The sequence below is a fragment of the Pogoniulus pusillus genome, chromosome 30, assembly GCF_015220805.1.
Source record: "Pogoniulus pusillus isolate bPogPus1 chromosome 30, bPogPus1.pri, whole genome shotgun sequence".
NCBI lineage: Eukaryota > Metazoa > Chordata > Aves > Piciformes > Lybiidae > Pogoniulus > Pogoniulus pusillus.
This window is the reverse complement of record NC_087293.1, coordinates 14562273-14581631: the sequence shown is the minus strand read 5'-3', so window position 1 is coordinate 14581631 and position 19359 is coordinate 14562273. Positions and strand designations below refer to the sequence as shown.

The following is a 19359-nucleotide window of genomic DNA, read 5'->3' as shown; positions in this document are numbered from 1 at the left end:
GACAGTGTGTGTTGATGAACTGACCCCACCCCCAGCTCCCCAGCAAGGATTAGCAGGGATGGTTTTTTGCCAAGTCCTGGCTGTCACTGTGTTGCCACCTTTGATCAGGAGTCGGCATTCCTGAAGTGCTCCATCTCCCACATGTTGGGCTGATCAAAGGCAGCTGTTGCCTGGACCCTCCCCTGAGTCCATTTGCAGGCACACACAGCCCCAAAGGCACAGAAACACAAAGGCAACTGAAGGAGGTGATGGATGGAGGAGAGACCAAGCAAGGGGCAGCAGCAGGCAGAGTCCATCTCCCTGGTCTCCTCAAGGAGGGGATCCCATCCACAGCCATCAGAAAGGCTGCTGGGGAGTCTGTGGTGGGTCTGAAGAGAGATGATGCTGAAGGCTGGCTCAGGGCCCCCAGGGAGGGCGTTGGACCTTATCTGTCAGCTGGAGGAAACTGTGTCATTGGTGAGTGACAGCAACGGTCTGGGCCAGATGCAGCTGAGCACAACCAACATCCCCCAGAGCTTTAGGGAGACTTGGACCAGCCCTGAGCTCAGTGCCAGGGTCCACACAGTCCCTTCTGGAGCACAGTGGATGGCTCTGCTTGGGAGATACTGCTGGAGACGTGGGCTAGTGGTGGTGTTCCTCACCAGCCCACTGGCAATGCCAATGAGGGGTCTGACTTCATGGACCACCTCCTTCAGCTCTGCCAGTTGCCTGCATCAGAGGGAAGGGAAGAGGAGGTCTGAGACCTGCTGAGGTGGTGGCTGCTCTCTGAGGTAAATGTGGTGCCATGCCTTGTGGCTTGGCAGATGATTTGATTGTTCCTGCACACAGTGCAGCTCTGCTCCCCAGCTTCTGTCACCTGAAGGACTCGAACTGTCAGAGCTCCCAAGCCCTTCCTGAATCCTCTGCGGCCAGTCCAGCTGGGGCTGCAGCTTGGTTGTGCCTGGAGATGTGCTGGGGATCATCTCTCCTGTCCTTCCTCACTCTCACACCTTCTGCTTGTGACTCAGTGTTACAGTTCAGCTGTAAGGCTTTGAAAAGGCACAACCTCCACCCCAAAACTACAGACACAAGAGGACCAGAGAGCAGCATCGTGGCAGACAATTCTGGACCATTTCCATAGCTGAGGTGCAGGCTCAGGTGAGGTTTTGGCAAAGAATCAACCTGCTTGGAAGAGAGCTCCAAGCTCAGCCAGCCCAACCTAGCACCCAGCCCTGCCCAACCAACCAGACCATGGCAGCAAGTGCCCCAGCCAGCCTTGGCTTCAACACCTCCAGCCACAGAGACTCCACCACCTCCCTGGGCAGCCCATTCCAATGCCAATCACTCTCTCTGACAACAACTTCCTCCTCACATCCAGCCTAGACCTCCCTTGGCACAGCTTCAGGCTGTGTCTCCTCCTTCTGTTGCTGGTTGCCTGGCAGCAGAGCCCAACTCCACCTGGCTACATCCTCCCTTCAGGTAGTTGTAGTCAGCAATGAGCTCTGCCCTGAGCCTCCTCTCATCTGATTGAAAGCCAAATTCTGCTGCCCATGCAGATGCTGCAGCTCTCCCATCCCCCAGGCAAGGATGAAAGCATCCTCTCCTTCTGGCAGAGGGTGCAGGAAACCAGGTTGGACAGAGTGGCAGCTGCCCCAGGGATGATGAAGCCCTTCAGAAGGGCAGTTTGTCCTCCTGGCTCCTCCCTTAGTCCCATCTTGTGCAGCACACATTTGGAGGGGAGGGATGGGACAGGGGAATTGGGTACTGCATTGCCAAGAGCAGTTCTATCCTTAAAGGTAGCTTTTGATGTCCTTCCTCCAGGAATGGAGACAGGACAGTTTGGTCCTATGAGGAGAATCTGCCCATCTGTGATGGCACAAGCACAAGCCAGGAGGCTCAGGCAACGTTTCCAGTGGTGCTGTTCATGCAGCATTACCCAGGTCAGCAGAGTGCTTTGGTGGGGTCCAGCATATCAAAGCTAATGAGTGTTGCTGGGTCATACTCATCCCTATCCTCCTTGGTGGCTGTGGGCTAATTAATTCAGCTGAAAAAGGTCCTCAGATGGGTTAGAGCCCTCGGTGGGAATCCCCTGAGGTTGAATTTATCCACAGCTAAATCAAAAAGGAGGGGCTCAAGGTCTGAGTGTCAAGGCAAACAAACACTTTCAGTCCTGACTGCCACAAAGAAGGGCTTTGGGTCCCCACAGAGTCCCCCTACAAATCCCAAACCTGCTCAGTAGCATAGAATCAACCAGGTTGGAAGAGACCTCCAAGCTCAGCCAGTCCAACCTATCAGCCAATCAAGCAGACCTTGGCTGGAAAGGCTGCCTGGGGGCTGCTGTCCCAGCAAGGGTGACCCTGGCTCGAGTGGCTCTTGCCTTCTCTGCTCACTTTCACCAGTGTGCAGCTGTGGCCGAGGACCTCCTGCTCAGACAGGCATGAAGGGCTCCTCGGGGCTGTGCTCGTCCTTCTCGGGCAGGGCAGGTTGGTTTGGCACCACGGCAGCCGTCCCAGCTTGGAGGGGGAAGGGAAAGGGTCACAGCTCTGCCTGCCCAGCATGGCAGCAGTGCCAGGGACACCGGGGAGAAACCTCTGGTGCCCCTTTGCACACCACGGGGGCTGGAGACCGAGAGAAGCATCGCCCCAAAGCCTGCAGCAGGCTCTGCACCTGACCTCTCTCTCATCCTACCTGCTGATAGAAGGGGACCTGCAGCAGCTCCCTTCTCCCTTCCCTGCTCCACAGCACTTTCACCCTCGGTGCCTGCAGCTCCCGGAGCGCAGCACTTGGGCAGCCTTTGCCCCTCTCCCCACTGAGAGATGCCCCTGCCACCAGGTGCCCTTGCCCTAGCCCTGCTCGCCAGAGTTGAGCCGTTTGGCTGCGGTTTGCAGCAAGGTGACCTCTGCTCCTGGGCGCTGTGCCAGCCCCTGGCCGGCAGAGCTGCGGCCACCTAACGCGAGGTGACAGGGCAAGGGCGGGCAGCTGCAGGGGCACCGGCACCTCCCCCTCCGCCTGGCAGGGGCTTGGCAGAGCCACGGCTCCCCCTCTCTGCAGGGGAGGAGGGCTTTGGAGAGGTGAGGGTGAATGGACCCTGCCACCAGCCCCTCAGGCACCCCAAGCCAAGGCTAAGCAGGGGGGCAAGAGGGCAACTCTGGGGCTGTGTCACTTCTGCTGGGCACTCACCTCCCAGTAACCTTCTGCCTTTTGTTGACCTGGGCACAGGCTCTTTTCTTTCTCAGTGCCATTCTGGGGTTAGGAGGTCAAGAGAGGTTCTCCTGCCCTTCTACTCTGCCCTGCTGAGGCCACATCTGCAGTACTGTGTGCAGTTCTGGGCCCCCCAGTTCAAGAGGGACATAGAAATGCCTGAGAGAGTCCAGCACAGAGCCATGAAGATGCTGAAGGGAATGGAACAGCTCTGTTAGGAGAGGCTGAGGGAGCTGGGGCTGTGCTGCTGGGAGAAGAGAAGCCTGAGAGGGGACCTCAGCAATGTTTAACAATATGTAAAGGTGAGTGGCAGGAGGCTGGAGCCAGGCTCTGCTGGGTGATGCCCAGGGACAGGACAAGGGGCAGCAGTGGAAACTGAGGCAGAGGAAGCTCCATGTAAACATGAGGAGGATTTTTTTCCCTGTGAGGGTGACAGAGCCCTGGCACAGGCTGCCCAGGGGGGCTGTGGAGTCTCCCTCTCTGGAGATATTCAAAACCCACCTGGATGTGTTCCTGTGTGACCTGGTGCAGGAGATCCTGCTCTGGCAGGGGGGTTGGACTGGCTGAGCTTTGGAGGTCCCTTCCAGCCCCTGACATTCTGTGATTCTTTGATCTCTGAGCATCCTGAGGGAAGGAGAGAGCTGCTCAGGCCTTGCTGGCAGCACCTTCCTGGCAGCGCTCCCCAGACTCTTCCTCTGCATCACAGAATCAGCCAGGTTGGAAGAGAGCTCCAGGCTCAGCCAGCCCAACCTAGCACCCAGCCCTGCCCAACCAACCAGACCATGGCACTAAGTGCCCCAGCCAGGCTTGGCTTCAACACCTCCAAGGATGGCAGCTCCACCACCTCCCTGGGCAGCCCATTCCAATGTCAATCACTCTCTCTGACAACAACTTCCTCCTAACATCCAGCCTAGACCTGCCCTGCCACAGCTTGAGACTGTGTCCTCTTGTTCTGTTTCTGCTTGCCTGGCAGCAGAGCCCAACCCCACCTGGCTACAGCCTCCCTGCAGGGAGCTGCAGACAGCAATGAGCTCTGCCCTGAGCCTCCTCTGCTGCAGGCTGCACACCCCCAGCTCCCTCAGCCTCTCCTCACAGGGCTGTGCTCCAGGCCCCTCCCCAGCCTTGCTACCCTTCTCTGGGCACATTGCAGCACCTCAACATCTCTCTTCAGTTGAGGAGCCCAGAACTGGACACAGCACTCAAGGTGCAGCCTGAGCAGTGCTGAGCACAGGGGCAGAAGAACCTCCCTGCTCCTGCTGCCCACACTGCTCCTGAGCCAGCCCAGGATGCCATTGGCTCTGCTGCCCACCTGGGCACTGCTGCCTCATCTTCAGCTCCTCTCTCCCAGCACCCCCAGCTCCCTCTCTGCCTGCCTGCTCTCAGCCACTCTGCTCCCAATTGCAGTGGAGAATTGGCTCTTGCTGTCCCAAGGATCCTCAGAGGACACAGCTCCAGCAGCCAAGTGCTGGGACCAAGCTTGCACCTGGGGAAAATCAACCCTGACTGCAGGAGAGGTTAGTAAGAGGGGAACTGCAGTCCTAGGTGAAGCCATAGCTGGAGGTGAGGGCCCAGCAAGAGGAAAATAGTGTCCCTGCAGTGCCCAGTTAGGAAGCAGGTGCAGGCAGGGACAGTACTCCTTGGCCATTACTAGCAGGAGCTGGGCACTGCTGCTGGCTGTGTGCAGCAGGTGAGGAGGAGATGGGGAGGGAGAGAGGGGGGGCAAGTGTCTTGGAGAGGGCAAGTGTGACAAGGGCAAGGTCTGGATGTGTTAGTGATGGTGCAAGTGAAGTCCTGTCAGTGCCAGCCTTCATCCCAAGTGACAGACCTGACAGCCTGGCCAAGGACAAGGAAGGAGCAGAGGGCAAGAGGGGGAGGGAGCAGCTTTGCTGGTTCTGTGGCACCTCATGGAGACCTCTTTGAAGGGCCAGGTGAGTGGGAGTAGGAGCATCTCCTTCTGGGTACCCCCAGGCAGGGCTGAGGTCGTTCATGCTACCCTTTGAGCAGGGTAGCAGCTGACAGTCCCAGCAGCATCCCATCCTCTCCTGTTCCCTCTGTTCTGAGCCTGGCTCTTGCCCTGGGTCTCTTTCCCTAGCAAATGCAAATATTTCCCTTGCTGCACATTTGGGGAGGGAGAAGGGACTCAGGATGGGCTCAGCTTAACAAACCTGCATCCCTGTCCCACCAGCAAACTGGGGTGTAGGAGTGGTGTGGCTGGCTGATTGCTCCCTGATTGCTTTTGAGCTTTCAGGATGGGCACAGCCAGCTGGATCCACCTTTAAGGGATGTTAGGGGACGGTGTGGGGTCGACCTGAGAAACCAGTGAGGGTTGTGCTGCAGTTGAGAGGTGTCCTGAGAGTTTTCCTCTGGGAGTAAAGGTGTGGAATCATTCAGACCCTCATGTACGACAAGCAGAGGTGGACCAAAGGGTTGTGAAAAAGAGAAGACAATCCTGCTCCCCCAAAATATCCTCATCTTCCACCATTCAGTGCTTAATAACCCTCGGGGCATTTTTCCTTCCATCGTTTTTGGCCGTTTTTTGCTCGTGGGAGCTTCTGCAGCACACAACCCCCTGGCTGCGGTGGTCTTTAGCTGCTCCCCGAAGAGAAGCCACTTCTGCTCTTTCCCCTTCCCTTTCCCTAGCGCCCAGGGGGAGCAGGGAAACGCAGCAAACTGCGGCTTCTCCCCGGCTCCAACGCAAACCCTCGCAGCATCCTCCCCGGCTCGGTCACTTTCCTCTCCCGTGGGCTCTGCTGCGCCCAGCGCGGAGCTGTCCGGAACGGAGCGGCGGGGACCGAGCGCCCTCCTGTGGTCATACCTGGGACTGCACCGCACTGCGCGGAGAGCTCCGGGGCTGGGCAGCGAGCGGGTGTGCGGCAGGGTCCCGCCGGCTGGACGAGGAGGGCGCCGGTGCCGAGGGGCTTCTAGTAGCCGACAGTAACTGGATGGCGTAGGACAGGGGATGACCTCCCGGGAGGCTCTGCTGGCTGTCTCCTTGTGCAACCCGATCGCAGGTCCCAGCTGAGCGCCTGGAGAGCTCTGCCCTGTGGGAAGGGACCGGGGGGGTGTTGGTTGATGGCTAACTCAGCTCAGCCGTCTGCCCAGGTGGCCAAGGCGGCCACCAGCATCCTAGCCGATAGGACCAGCAGTGTAGCCAGCAGGGCCAAGGCAGGGATTGTGTCCTGTACTTGGCACTGGTGAAGCCACACCTCGAATTCTGGATTCAGCTTCGGGTCACTCACTCCCAGGCAACCATGGAGGTGCTGGAGCATGTCTGGTGAAGAGTCTGGAAAACAGGGCTGGTGAGGAGCAGCTGAGGGAACTGGGATTGTGTAGTCTGGAGTAAAGGAGGCTGAGAGGAGCCCACCTGATGCTCTACGAACCCCTGAAAGGAGAGGGGAGACAGGTGAGGGTTGGTCTCTTCCAAGAAACAAGTGACAGGACAAGAGGAAACAGACTCAGGCCGTACCAGGAGAGGTTTAGGTCGGACATGAGGGACAATTTCTTTCCTAAAAGGGTTGTCAAGCCCTGGAGCAGGCTCTCCAGGACAGTGGTGAGTCACATCCCTGGAGGGGTTAATTTTCCAGTAGAGAAAACCACTGCACTGGGACAGTTCTCTTTTGGTGACAGGCAGGTCTGGAGGGAAGGTGTTGATAATGTTGGTGTAGCTTCTCAGTCGGTTAGCTGTGTTCTTCCAGTACCCAGCGTGGGTGACAGAGCCCTGGCACAGGCTGCCCAGGGGGGCTGTGGAGTCTCCCTCTCCGGAGATGTTCAAAACCTGCCTGGATGCTTTCCTGTGTGATCTGATATGGGACTCTTTGAGTTCTTTCCAGCCCCTGTCATACTGTGACTGAAAAGCTGTGGAGACGCGATGCTGGGGGTCATGGCTTAGTGGTGACCTGGCAGTGCAGTGTTGTTCGACTGGGTGATGGGAAAGGTCTCTTCCGACCAAAACGATTCTGCGGTGCTGGTGCTCCCTTTGCCCCTTTGCCCCATTGCCCCTTTGCCCTGCGCCGCTCCCTGCAACGCCCTTGGCTCTGGCCCCGCCCCTGTGCTCTGGCCCCGCCCCTGTGCTCTGGCCCCGCCCCTGGGCTTCGGCTCCGCCCCTGGGCTTGGGCTTCGGCACCGCCCCTTGGCTCGGGTCGGCTCCGCCCCTGGGATTCGGCTCCGCCCCTGAGCTTCGGCTCCGCCCCTTGGCTCGGCTCCGCACCGCCCCTGGGCTCCGGCTCCGCCCCTGAGCTTCGGCTCCGCCCCTTTGCTCGTCTCGGCCCCGCCCCTGGGCTTCGGCTCCGCCCCTTGGCTCGGCTCCGCACGGGCCCTGGGCTTCGGCCCCGCCCCATGGCTCGGCTCGGCCCCGCCCCCGTGCTCCGGCTCCGCCCCTGTCGCTGCGTACTTCCGCCCTTGGCCCACGTGAGGCGGTGGCAAGATGGCGGCTCCCGGGGGCCGGCGTGCGCGGCGGTGATCGCGGCGGGACCTGCGCTGCCTCCCCCCCTGCCCGCTCCTTTCTGTCGCCTCTCGCTGTCTGTCGCCGCCATGTCGCGGCTTATCGTGAAGAACCTCCCCAACGGGGTGAGCTCGCCGCGTGGCTGCGGGGTGAAGGGGCGTTTCGGGGCCTGAAGATGGGTACGAAGGTGTCCCCCGTGGGAGGCTGGGGGAGGGTGGGCAGGGAGCAGAGCCAGGGGGAGAGGGGACTCTGTGCGGTGGGGCCCGGAGTGGGCGGGAGGCTTCCTGGGAGAGTGGCTTCGGTTGGGAGTGGGCTGCTGGAGGGGGGCTGGAGGGGGGCGGGTGGGGAGGTGACCTGGCGGAGCGAGGGGTGAGCGGGGCAGGGGCTGCGGGGATGTGCCGTGTGAGAGCGAGGAGACAGCTGGGGGGGGTGGGGAGGAGCCCTGGGCAGGGAGAGCCTCAGGAGAAACAGTGGTGGTGAAGGGAGCCACATCCAGCTGGCAGCTGGCACCGGTGCTGTGCCCAGGGATCAGTGCTGGGCACAGGCCTCTGCAGTGTCCTTATTGGTGAGCTGGAGCAGGGGAATGAGTCCAGCAGCAGTGAGTTTGCAGATGACACCAAGCTAGGAGCAGCTGTGGAGCTGCTGGAGGGTAGCAGAGCCCTGCAGAGGGACCTGGCCAGGCTGCATGGGTGGGCAGAGGCCAATGGGATGAGATTGAACAATGCCAAGGGCAGGGTTCTGCACTTTGGCCACAACAACCCCAAGCAGTGCTACAGGCTGGGGACTGAGTGGCTGAGAGCAGGCAGGCAGAGAGGGAGCTGGGGGTGCTGGGAGAGAGGAGCTGAAGATGAAGCAGCAGTGCCCAGGTGGGCAGCAGAGGCAATGGCATCCTGGGCTGGCTCAGGAGCAGTGTGGGCAGCAGGACAAGGGAGGTTCTTCTGCCCCTGTGCTCAGCACTGCTCAGGCCACCCCTGGAGTGCTGTGTCCAGTTCTGGGCTTCTCAGTTCAAGAGAGATGTTGAGGTGCTGGAAGGTGTCCAGAGAAGGGCAGCAAGGCTGGGGAGGGGCCTGGAGCACAGCCCTGTGAGGAGAGGCTGAGGGAGCTGGGGGGGTGCAGCCTGCAGCAGAGGAGGCTCAGGGCAGAGCTCATTGCTGTCTGCAGCTGCCTGCAGGGAGGCTGTAGCCAGGTGGGGTTGGGCTCTGCTGCCAGGCAACCAGCAACAGAAGAAGGGGACACAGTCTCAAGCTGTGGCAGGGGAGGTCTAGGCTGGCTGTGAGGAGGAAGTTGTTGTCAGAGAGAGTGATTGGCATTGGAATGGGCTGCTCAGGGAGGTGGTGGAGTTGCTGTGCCTGGAGGTGTTGAAGCCAAGCCTGGCTGGGGCACTTAGTGCCATGGTCTGGTTGGTTGGGCAGGGCTGGGTGCTAGGTTGGGCTGGCTGAGCTTGGAGCTCTCTTCCAACCTGCTTGCTGCTATGGTCTGGGAGATGGCTCTGGGAGGAAGCAGAGTGTGGTGCATGGCTGGGGAGGGGAGCAGGCAGCCCCTCAGTGCAGGGGGGCAGAGCTTGTTGCGCTCACAGTCTGCCCTTCATCACCTGGAAGCTGGGTGCAGGCTCAGGCTGTGTGGTTATGCTGCCCCCCCTGTGAGGGGGTCACTGTGCTGGGGTTGAACTGGGGGCTGAGTTGTGGCAGGCTGAGTTTGCTGACTTGGGGGGGTGTGTGTTGGGGGGGGGTTGTCAGCAGCATTGCCACCGTGCAGCGCTCTGGGAGCTCTGCCAGCAAACCCTTTGCTTTGAACATAGAAGTGCCTCTCCCTGCTTTGCTGCTTTGCATTCCTGACGTCCCTCTTTGCTTCCCAGCTGAAGGAGGATCGTTTTGGGAAGCTGTTTGGTGCCTTTGGGACCCTCACTGATTGCTGCTTGAAGTTCACCAAGGATGGCAAGTTCCGGAAGTTTGGCTTCGTTGGCTACAAGTCTGAAGATGAAGCTCAAAGAGCACTCAGCCATTTCAACAAGAGCTTCATAGACACCTCCAGGATCACAGTGAGTTTGGGGGGCTGGGACACCTCTCCTGTGAGGGCAGGCTGAGGGAATTGGAGGCTGTTCAGTCTGGAGAAGAAAGGGCTCTAGGGAGATCTTAGAGCAGCCTTCCAGTACCTGAAGGAGACTACAGGAGTGCTGGGGAGGGAATTCACCTTGAGTGCTGTGTCCAGTTCTGGGCACCTCAAGTCAAGAGAGATGTTGAGGTGCTGGAAGGTGTCCAGAGAAGGGCAGCAAGGCTGGGGAGGGGCCTGGAGCACAGCCCTGTGAGGAGAGGCTGAGGGAGCTGGGGGTGTGCAGCCTGCAGCAGAGGAGGCTCAGGGCAGAGCTCATTGCTATCTGCAGCTGCCTGCAGGGAGGCTGTAGCCAGGTGGGGTTGGGCTCTGCTGCCAGGCAAGCAGCAACAGAAGAAGGGGACACAGTCTCAAGCTGTGCCAGGGGAGGTCTAGGCTGGATGTTAGGAGGAAGTTGTTGTCAGAGAGAGTGATTGGCATTGGAATGGGCTGCCCAGGGAGGTGGTGGAGTCGCTGTGCCTGGAGGTGTTGAAGCCAAGCCTGGCTGGGGCACTTAGTGCCATGGTCTGGTTGGTTGGGCAGGGCTGGGTGCTAGGTTGGGCTGGCTGAGCTTGGAGCTCTCTTCCAACCTGCTTGATTCTATGACTTTTAACCTGTGGAGATATGAAGGGGCAATTGGATAGAGCTGGGGATAGGTTGGACTGGATGAGCTTGGAGCTCTCTTCCAACCTGGTTGATTCTATGATTTAGATTGGGCATTAGGAGGAAGCTCTTCACTGTGAGGTTGGTGAGACACTGCTGGTGATGGTTTGGGAGTTACCAACCCCCCACTCTTGTAAAAGCATAGAATCACAGAAGGGTTTAGGTTGGAAAGGGACCTCAAAGCTTATCCAGTTCCAATTCCCTGCCATAGACAGGAACACCTCCCACTAGAACAGGTCACTCAAGGCCTCATCCAACCTGGCCTTGAACACCTCCAGGGTGGTTGTGGAGCACAGAATCACCCAATGTGATCAAAGATCACATTGGGTGATTCTGTGCTCCACAACCTCCCTGGCCAACCTGTGCCAGTGTCTCACCACCTTCACTCTCTGTGCTCCACAGCCTCTCTGGGCAACCCCTTCCAGAGTCTCACCACTCTCACATGAAGAACTTCTTAAGATCCACTTTAAACCTACCCTCTTTGAGCTTCAAACCATTCCCCTGTGTCCTGTTTGCTAACATCCTGATGAAAAGTCTCTCTCCAGCCTTCCTGTAGGCTCTTTTCAGGTACAGACCAACAGCTCTCTAGGGTCCATGGTGTGAGAATGCCTCCTGAATGAGGTTTGTTCATCAGTTACAGATCTGGAGTGTTGAATATGTATTCAATGAAAGATTTGATTGATTCTTTTGCAGGTTGAGTTGTGCAAACCATTTGGAGACCCTTCAAAACCCAGAGCATGGAGTAAACACTCACAGAAGGTCTCTGCCTCAGGAAAACAGCCTGAGCAGCCTCTGCCAAGTGCAGTTCCTGAAGGCAAAAAGAAAGTGAGTATTTTGTGTTGCCCTGAGGCTCTGCTGCCTGTCAGTGACTTCCAGAGGGCAGTCCAATGTGTGGTGAAGGTGAAAGAGTAGCTGGGACAGGAGATGGAATCACTGATTGGGTTAGGTTGGAAGGGACCTCAAAGCTCAGCCAGTTCCAAACCCCCTGCCCATAGGCAGGGACACGTCCCATGAGAACAGGTTGCTTAAGGCCTCATCCGAGCTGATCCTGAGCACCTCCAGGGAGGTTGTGGAGCACAGAAGCACCCAATGTGATCTTTGATCCCATTGGGTGCTTCTGTGCTCCACAACCTCCCTGGGCAGCCTGTGACAGTGTCTCACCACCCTCACTGCAAAGAACCCTTCCCTAACATCCAGTTTCAATCTCCCCTCTGCCACTTCAAACCCATTTCTCCTCCTCCTCTCATTACAAGACCTTGTCAGTAGTCCCTCCCCAGCCCTCCTCTAGCCCCCTTCAGATCCTGCAAGGCCACTCCAAGGTGTCTTCTAAGCCTTCTCCAGGCTGCAGAGCCCCAACTCTCTCAGCCTGTCCTCATAGCAGAGCTGCTGCAGCCCTCTGAGCATCTTGGTGGCCTCCTCTGGACTGGCTCCAACACTTCCATGTCCTGCTTGTGTTGGGGGCTGCAGAACTGCAGCCAGGACTGCAGATGGGGTGTGAGGAGAGCAGAGCCAAGGGGCAGAATCCCCTGCCTTGCCCTGCTGCCCACACTGCTCTTGCTGCAGCCCAGCACAGGGTTGTGTCTGGGCTGCACTCACACTGCAGGCTCCTGTTGAGCTTTTCATCACCTCAGACCCCCAGGTCCTGTTCCTCAGGGCTGCTCTCAGCCATTCCCCACCCAGCCTGGAGTTGTGCTGGAGCCCTGGTTCTGCTGTTTCCTACCTCAGGATCTCTCTTCTCTGTGTCATTGCATTACCTGAGGAATTATTTTGGCTGTTTCTAAGGAGCCTTTTGTTGTTTGTTTTCCCCTAGACTAAAAAGAAGAAAGATCCAGCAGAAAACTTAAAGGAGGTGAGTTGAGCTGAAGTCAGCATCCTGATGTTCCTGCTAGCCTGCATGGAGAGCCAGAGCTGGAGAACCCTTTGCTGTGCTGCTTCCCATGCTCTTCATTCAGGGCTATCCTAGAATATTAGGGGTTGGAAGTGGCCTCTGAAGTTCAGCCAGCCCAGCCCTCCTGCCCAGAGCAGGATCACCCAGAGAAGGCCACACAGGAACTCATCCAGGCAGGTTTTGAATGTTTCCAGGCTATGGTCTAGTGGTGCCCTGGCAGTGCTGGGTTAAGCTTGATGATCTGAAAGGTCTCTTCCAACCAGAAGGGTTCTGTGATTCTAAATGAGCTGATACCTTTGAACTCAGAGTTGCACCAAGCTCTGCTGTGCCTGTCTTCTTCACAGCTTGTCTGTCTGCTTTCTTTTGCAACAGCTGGAGGAAGATAAAACATTCCAGGAGTTCTTGGTGGTGCACCAGAAACGGTCCCAGGTGGCCACCTGGGCTAATGACACCTTGGCAGAGGAGGCCAAGAAGGGAAAAGCCAAGCCAGCAGCTGATGATTATCTGAACTTTGATTCAGATGAGTCTGAGGAGGGGAGTGAACCTTCTGGAGCTGAGGAGGAAACCAAAGGTACTGAAATGATCTATCCCCTATCCCCCTCTGCTTGTCTTTGTGTTGTTCACACCTGGCTTGGAGTGCTGCTTCCAAATCATAGAATCCACCAGGTTGGAAGAGACCTCCAAGCTGATCCAGTCCAACGTAGCACCCAGCCCTGGCCAATCAACCAGACCATGGCACTAAGTGCCCCAGACAGGCTTTGCTTGAACACCTCCAGGGACAAATGGAGCTGCTGTCACCAGCAGGATGGTTTTTCAAGCATGGGACTCATTCTGTGTGCTTTGGGCTTGTGTTTGCTGCCCCAAATCTGGGGAAATGGCAGTTTCTGATGGCAGGGGATTGCATCTGTGCTTTCCCCTGGGACCTTAAATCAGTGTCTAGAGGATAGCAGCAGGACAAGCAGCTGCTTTTGTTTCCCTTAAATGATCTCCTAACCTGCAGCCACTTTCATCTCCAGGATTCCCAGAGCTGGAGGTGGTTTCTCTCCCCCCTCTCTGAAGGTGTTTAAGGCCAGGTGGTATGAAGCCTTGAGCACCCTGGGCTAGTGGAGGATGTCCCTGCCCGTGGCAGGGGGCTTGGAACTAGACAATCTTTAAGGTCCTTTCCAATCCAAACTGTTCTATGATTCCATGATGATTTAGTAACCTGCAGCTGAGGTCTGTGAGCTGCTCTGCCTGGAAATGTTGCTGTGTCCTTGAGCCCTGTCAGAGCCAATGGGAAGGGACAGAGTTCAGTACCTTGGATCCCAAAAGAAAAGCTCTTATCTAGTGCAGTAGTGGCTTAACAGGGTGAGAAACGAGGGCTGCAGTCTGCTCTGTGCCTTGCTGGCACCCTGCACCAGTGGAGAATGTGCTTTTGGAGCCTTTCTCCCTCTCCATCTCCATGGTATTTCCTGCTGCTGTTCTATTGGGAGTCAGTGGCATTTTCCCTGCTGCCCCTCACCTCTCTTTGGCTAAGTCAACTTGAGATGTGTTCAGCTGATCTTTGCTGCCCCTCACCTCTCTTTGGCTAAGTCAACTGAGATGTGTTCAGCTGATCTTTGCTGCCCCTCACCTCTCTTTGGCTAAGTCAACTGAGATGTGTTCAGCTGATCTTTGCTGCCCCTCACCTCTCTTTGGCTAAGTCAACTTGAGATGTGTTCAGCTGATCTTTGCTGCCCTTCACCTCTCTTTGGCTAAGTCAACTTGAGATGTGTTCAGCTGATCTTTGCTGCCCCTCACCTCTCTGGCCAAGTCAGCTTGAGATGTGGTCAGTTGATCTTTGCTGGGTGTTGAGGGCTGTTTTGGCATCACAATTTCTTCTTTACCTTGCAAAACTAAGTTGAACTTCTTTGGAGTCTGCTGGAAGGAGTTGGTTTAAACATTGAGACAAAAGTTCTCTTCCTGTGGGCTTCTTCAAGCTCAGTTCTCATTTGTTTTATGCCTGAAGAGTTGCTTTGAAAAGGAGTAAGCCAAACTGGCAGTCTGAAAGTGCTGAGATAAGGTTGTTCTGCTGCTCTCAAGCCTTTCATTCCCATGGGATAACTAGAGGAGAGGAAGGTGGTTCTCTGGAGGTCTCAGCTTTTGACTGGCTGGGGAGAGAGCAGCAGCATCTGTGTGTAAAACCTCTTCTGGTCTCTCCTCTCTGCCAGCAGAGAAAGAAGGAAAGAAGGCAGCTACCAGGAAAGACCTCTCAGATATGGATTACCTGAAATCTAAAGTGGTGAAGGATTCTTCCTCCTCCTCATCCAGTACAGAGGAGGAAACAGACAGTGAGGAGGTGGAGGAGGAGAGTGAGAGCGAGGAGGATTCAGGCATTGCAGAAACCGGCAGCAGCCGCACGGACAAAAAGGGGAAGCCAAGAGCCCCACAAGCACAGCCAGAGACACCAGTGGAGGAGAAGAAGAAAGGAGCCACTCTCAAGGTTTGCCTTAATTAGACTTTTGTCTTCTCCAAAGCAGAAGCTTCGTGGGGCAGTGTGTGCCTGTCAGTCGCTCCAGGGCTGGGCAGTGAGCTGGAGGGCTGTGGGAGCTTCTAGGTGGCAGCATCCTGGCTCTCGGGGTGGGAGCTGTTCACTGCATCTCCTCTTAGAGCTGGTGCAGGTCCTGAGCATGGAGCTTCCATACAAATGCTGTTTGTGCCCTTTCCAGAGGCTTTTCTGTCTGACCTGTCTGCAGGACTCAGTTTTTAGTGACTGGGTTTGACAGGCTCAAGCCAAACCTTGCACCCTCACCTGGCACCTCCTGCCCAGGCTGCTGCAGCTGTGACAATCTTGCCCAAAGTGGCCAAGAAGGCAAAGGACCTCCTGGCTTGGAGCAGGCATAATGTAGCCAGCAGGGCCACAGAGGTGATTGTACTGATAGGGTGAGGAGAAATGAGTCTAAACTGGCAGAGGGGAGGTTTAAACCGGATGTTAGGAGGAAGTTGTTTGCAGTGAGGGTGGTGATGCCATTGGCTCTGCTGCCCACCTGGGCACACTGCTGCCTCCTCTGCAGCTCCTCTCTCCCAGCACCCCCAGCTCCCTCTCTGCCTGGCTGCTCTCAGCCACTCTGGCCACAGCCTGTAGTGCTGCTTGGGGTTGTTGTGGCCAAAGTGCAGAACCCTGCACTTGGCCTTGTTCAGTCTCATCCCCTTGGCCTCTGCCCACCCATCCAGCCTGTCCAGGTCCCTCTGCAAGGCTCTCCTACCCTCCAGCAGCTCCACAGCTGCTCCTAGCTTGGTGTCATCTGCAATCTTACTGATGCTGGACTCAATCCCTTGCTCCAGCTCATCAGTAAAGATACTGAACAGGCCTGTGCCCAGCACTGATTGCTGGAGGACACCACTAATGACTTCTTTTCATCTCCATCTTTCTGCCCAGAACCAAGGCAACTCAGCTGAAGCCAGCACACCCCACACCGTGGAGCTTCGTGGTGCCCCTTTCAACATCACCGAGGTGAGCCCTGTTACCAAGGAGACTCTTGGAGGGGGTGGTTTGGTGTTGACTCTTGGTGTGAGCTCTGCAGAACCTCCTGTCCTCACTTAGGCAGCTGTTTGGAGTCAAAGGAAACTTTGGGAGTGGCCCTGGGCTGAGATGTTGGGTGGTGCACGTTTGACAGTGTGTATGGAAGGCTGAAGCCTGCTGCTTGCTCCAGCTGGAACTTGATTGCAGCCCAAATCTTCCTGCAGCAAAGGATCCGTGAGTTCTTCCTGCCTCTGAAGCCGGTGGCAATCCGGATGGGAAGAGAAGCCCAGGGCAAAAAGAAAGGTACTGTGTGAAAGGGTTACAGGACCTCTCCCTCAGTCACCCCTCTGCTCTTTGCACCTGCAGCTCCAAACTGCTGGCTCATGCCCTGGTTCTTGCAGACCTTCCCATGACTTTGCAGCTCTCCTGCCCTAGTTGCTGGCCATAGGATGCCGTGGGCAGAGGAATGTTGGCTGGGCTCCCTTAGGAGCAGCAGCAGGAGCCTTTGCCTTGGTCTGCCTCCTCTCCTAAACATCCCAAAGCGTGCCAAGGAAAGGCTTCTTCCTCTGAGACGGCTCCAAGGACTTTGCTGACCTGGCTACAGGGTAGTCTTTAGCCAAAGTGGGTCTGCTGATGGGCTGTGGCTCACAGCCTGGAGCAAGTTCTCAGAGCTGGTGTGAAGCTTTGCTATGTTCTCTTCTCCTTTTGTAGTCTGAGGGTGGATGGAGCTTTTATTTGCTCTTGGAGACGCCTGTGAAAGCCTCCTTCAGCTGTTAACTTGGGCTGCTTTTGCTGTGCCCGTAGACAATAAGCTTTTCAAAGGCCCCTCCCAGTCTGACAGAGCCATTCTCAGGCTGGGTCGAAGCTTTCAGGGGAGCTGAATTGCTTTATCTGTAGGAATCTCTGTTCAAGCAAGCCCGATTCAGCCTTAATTAGCCAATTAGCCCTCCTGTGTTCCCCACATGATGCTCAGTTGAACCTTTCCTTCCTCCAAGGTTGTATCTTTGTTGACTTGAAGAGTGAAGCAGAAGTGCAAAGGGCCTTGAAGCGAAAAAAAGAATACCTAGGTAAGGGCTGTTTGTTCCTCCTTGCTCTGCCTGCTGGCGTGGCAGGGAGCTCAGCTGCTGAAGTGTTCCCTGCACAAGTGTCTCCTCTTTGAGGTTTTCCCAGGCAGATGGTGGGGGTGATTTCCTCTGCTCAGCTCAGAAAGCATAAACCAGGTTGCTGTGTGAGGAGCAGCAGAGAATGAGCAAGAGGCTGAGCTCTGCCTGTTGCTCTTTGGCCCTTGGGGTTTTGGTCAGTGCTTGAAGCAGCTTTCTGCTTGGGGTTGTTTCATTAGATCTTGTTCATAGAATCACAGAATCAGTCAGGGTTGGAAGGGACCACAAGGAGCAGCCAGTTCCAACCTCCCTGCCATGCCCAGGGACACCCTACCCTAGAGCAGGCTGCACACAGCCTCAGCCAGCCTGGCCTCAAACACCTCCAGGGATGGGGCCTCAACCACCTCCCTGGGCAACCCATTCCAGCCTCTCACCACTCTCCTGCTCAACAACTTCCTCCTCACCTCCACTCTGACTCTCTCCACCTCCAGCTTTGCTCCATTCCACCCACTCCTGGCACTCCCTGAGAGCCTCAAAAGTCCCTTCTCAGCTTTTTTGTAGCCCCTTTCAGATCCTGGAAGGCCACAAGAAGGTCACCTGGGAGCCTTTAAATCTGGCTGGGATCTGTACCAGTGGTTCTGTAAGCCTGTGTTTGAAACCTGGTCTTGGCCTAACCCCTTGGAGGGAACTGCTGAAGTGATCTGTGTGAAAATCCTCTGCAGAACAGGGATATAAAGAGATGTGAGGAGGAACTTCTTTGCTGTGAGGGTGGTGGAGCCCCTACAACAACCTGCCCAGAATGGTTGTGGAGTCTCTTTCTCAGGAGAGATTCCAAACCTGCCTTGTTGTGACTCTGTGGAGTTGGAAGGGACCTCTAGAGATCATTAAGTTCAACATCTCTGCCAGAGCAGGTTGCAGAGGATGGCATCCAGCTGAGTTTTGAATGACTCCAGTGATGGAGCCTCCATCACCTCTCTGGGCAGTCTGCCCCCAGTGCTGAACCACCCTGAAGGAAATTCCTCCTCCTCTTTAGATGGGACTTGGAACTGGATCATCTTTGAGGTCCCTTCCAACCTAAACCATTCTACGTTCAGGCTTGTGCCTGTTACCTTTTGTCCTGCCACTGGGCACCACTGAAAAAGGCCTGGTCCCCCCTCACTGAGGGCTTTGGGAAGCATCTCCTGTGCCTCTCTGTGTGTTTGTGGCTCAGGAGGACGATGCATCGAGGTCTTCAGATGCAGGAATGCCCCCAAAGAAGCTGCCCCAGCAAAACCTGAGAAGCAGCCCTGGCAAAGAAGAAAGAGGGATGATGAGGAAGAAGAGGACTTGTCTGAATCAGGAAGGCTCTTTGTCAGGAATCTTCCCTTTACCAGCACCGAGGAGGACTTGGAGAAGCTCTTTTCCAAGTATGGTAAGTGTTTGCTGGGGAGCTTTGGCATCCTTTGGTGCTCACAGAGGTTCTGCTGGGGGTGAAGGGACAGAGGTCTGTGTCCAGCACTTTGGAGACAGTGATAGGTCAGGCAGTGATAGGGGTGGGGGGGATGGGACAAAGCTGGAAATGGGGAGATTCAGCCTGGATGTTAGGAAGAAGTTCTTCAGCATGAGGCTGGTGAGAGCCTGGAGTGGGTTGCCCAAGGAGGTGGTGGAAGCCTCGTTCCTGGAGGTGTTTCAAAGGATGCTGGCTGGGGCACTTAGTGCCATGGGTTAGTAAATTAGGTGTTAGGAGCTAGGATGGACTCAGTGATCTCAGAGGTCTTTTCCAACCTGGTGAGGTCTCAGGAGAGCAGAGCAGAGAGGGAGAATCACTTCCCTCTGTGCCACCCCAGAGCACATGATGGCTTTGCAAGGACCTCTGTCACAATGAAGTCTTGCTTCCTGCAGGACCCCTCTCAGAGATTCATTTCCCCCTGGACAGACTGACCAAGAGACCCAAAGGCTTTGCTTTCATCACCTACATGATGCCTGAGCATGCTGTGAAGGCCTACGCAGAGATGGACGGGCAGGTGTTCCAGGTAGGGCTGCTCCCTGCTGCCTCTCCAGGGGCACCACTGCCAAATGCTCTTGGGCTGCAGCTACTGGCTGGGTTAGGTTGGAAGGGACCTCAAAGCTCAGCCAGTTCCAACCCCCCTGCCATAGGCAAGGACACCTCCCACTAGAACAGGTCGCTCAAGGCTTCATCCAGCCTCATCCTGAACATCTCCAGGGAGGTTGTGGTGCACAGAATCACCCAATGTGATCTTTGATCACATTGGGTGATTCTGTGCACCACAACCTCCCTGGGAAACCTGTGCCAGTGTCTCCCCACCCTCAACCTGTGCCAGTGTCTCCCCACCCTCAACCTGTGCCAGTGTCTCCCCACCCTCAACCTGTGCCAGTGTCTCACCACCTCACTGCAAACAACTTCTTCCTAACAGCTACTTTCAATCTCCCCTCTGCCACTTCAAACCCATTCCTCCTCCTCCCATCATTCCAAGTCCTTGTCAATAGGCCCTCCTCTAGCCCCCTTCAGATCCTGCAA

The 19359-nt window shown here is 56.4% G+C and overlaps 1 protein-coding gene across 6 annotated transcripts in view; it reads left to right on the top strand.

Moving 5' to 3' along the window:
* The first annotated feature begins 1850 nt into the window (after positions 1-1850).
* RBM19 (RNA binding motif protein 19) overlaps positions 1851-19359 on the top strand; it is a 78418-nt gene continuing 60909 nt past the window's right edge. For 4 of the 6 annotated variants that reach the window (XM_064168505.1, XM_064168508.1, XM_064168509.1 and 1 more), the window contains exons 1-11: positions 1851-1919; positions 9477-9659; positions 11066-11197; positions 12183-12221; positions 12633-12831; positions 14450-14721; positions 15658-15732; positions 15966-16044; positions 16737-16808; positions 18052-18252; positions 18723-18853. In XM_064168505.1, the coding sequence (XP_064024575.1) occupies positions 1851-1919; positions 9477-9659; positions 11066-11197; positions 12183-12221; positions 12633-12831; positions 14450-14721; positions 15658-15732; positions 15966-16044; positions 16737-16808; positions 18052-18252; positions 18723-18853 (1452 nt within the window). Of the gene's footprint in view, positions 1920-7592; positions 7747-9476; positions 9660-11065; positions 11198-12182; positions 12222-12632; positions 12832-14449; positions 14722-15657; positions 15733-15965; positions 16045-16736; positions 16809-18051; positions 18253-18722; positions 18854-19359 lie in introns of those variants that run through there. The other 2 variants (XM_064168506.1, XM_064168507.1) reach the window with 2 other exon arrangements.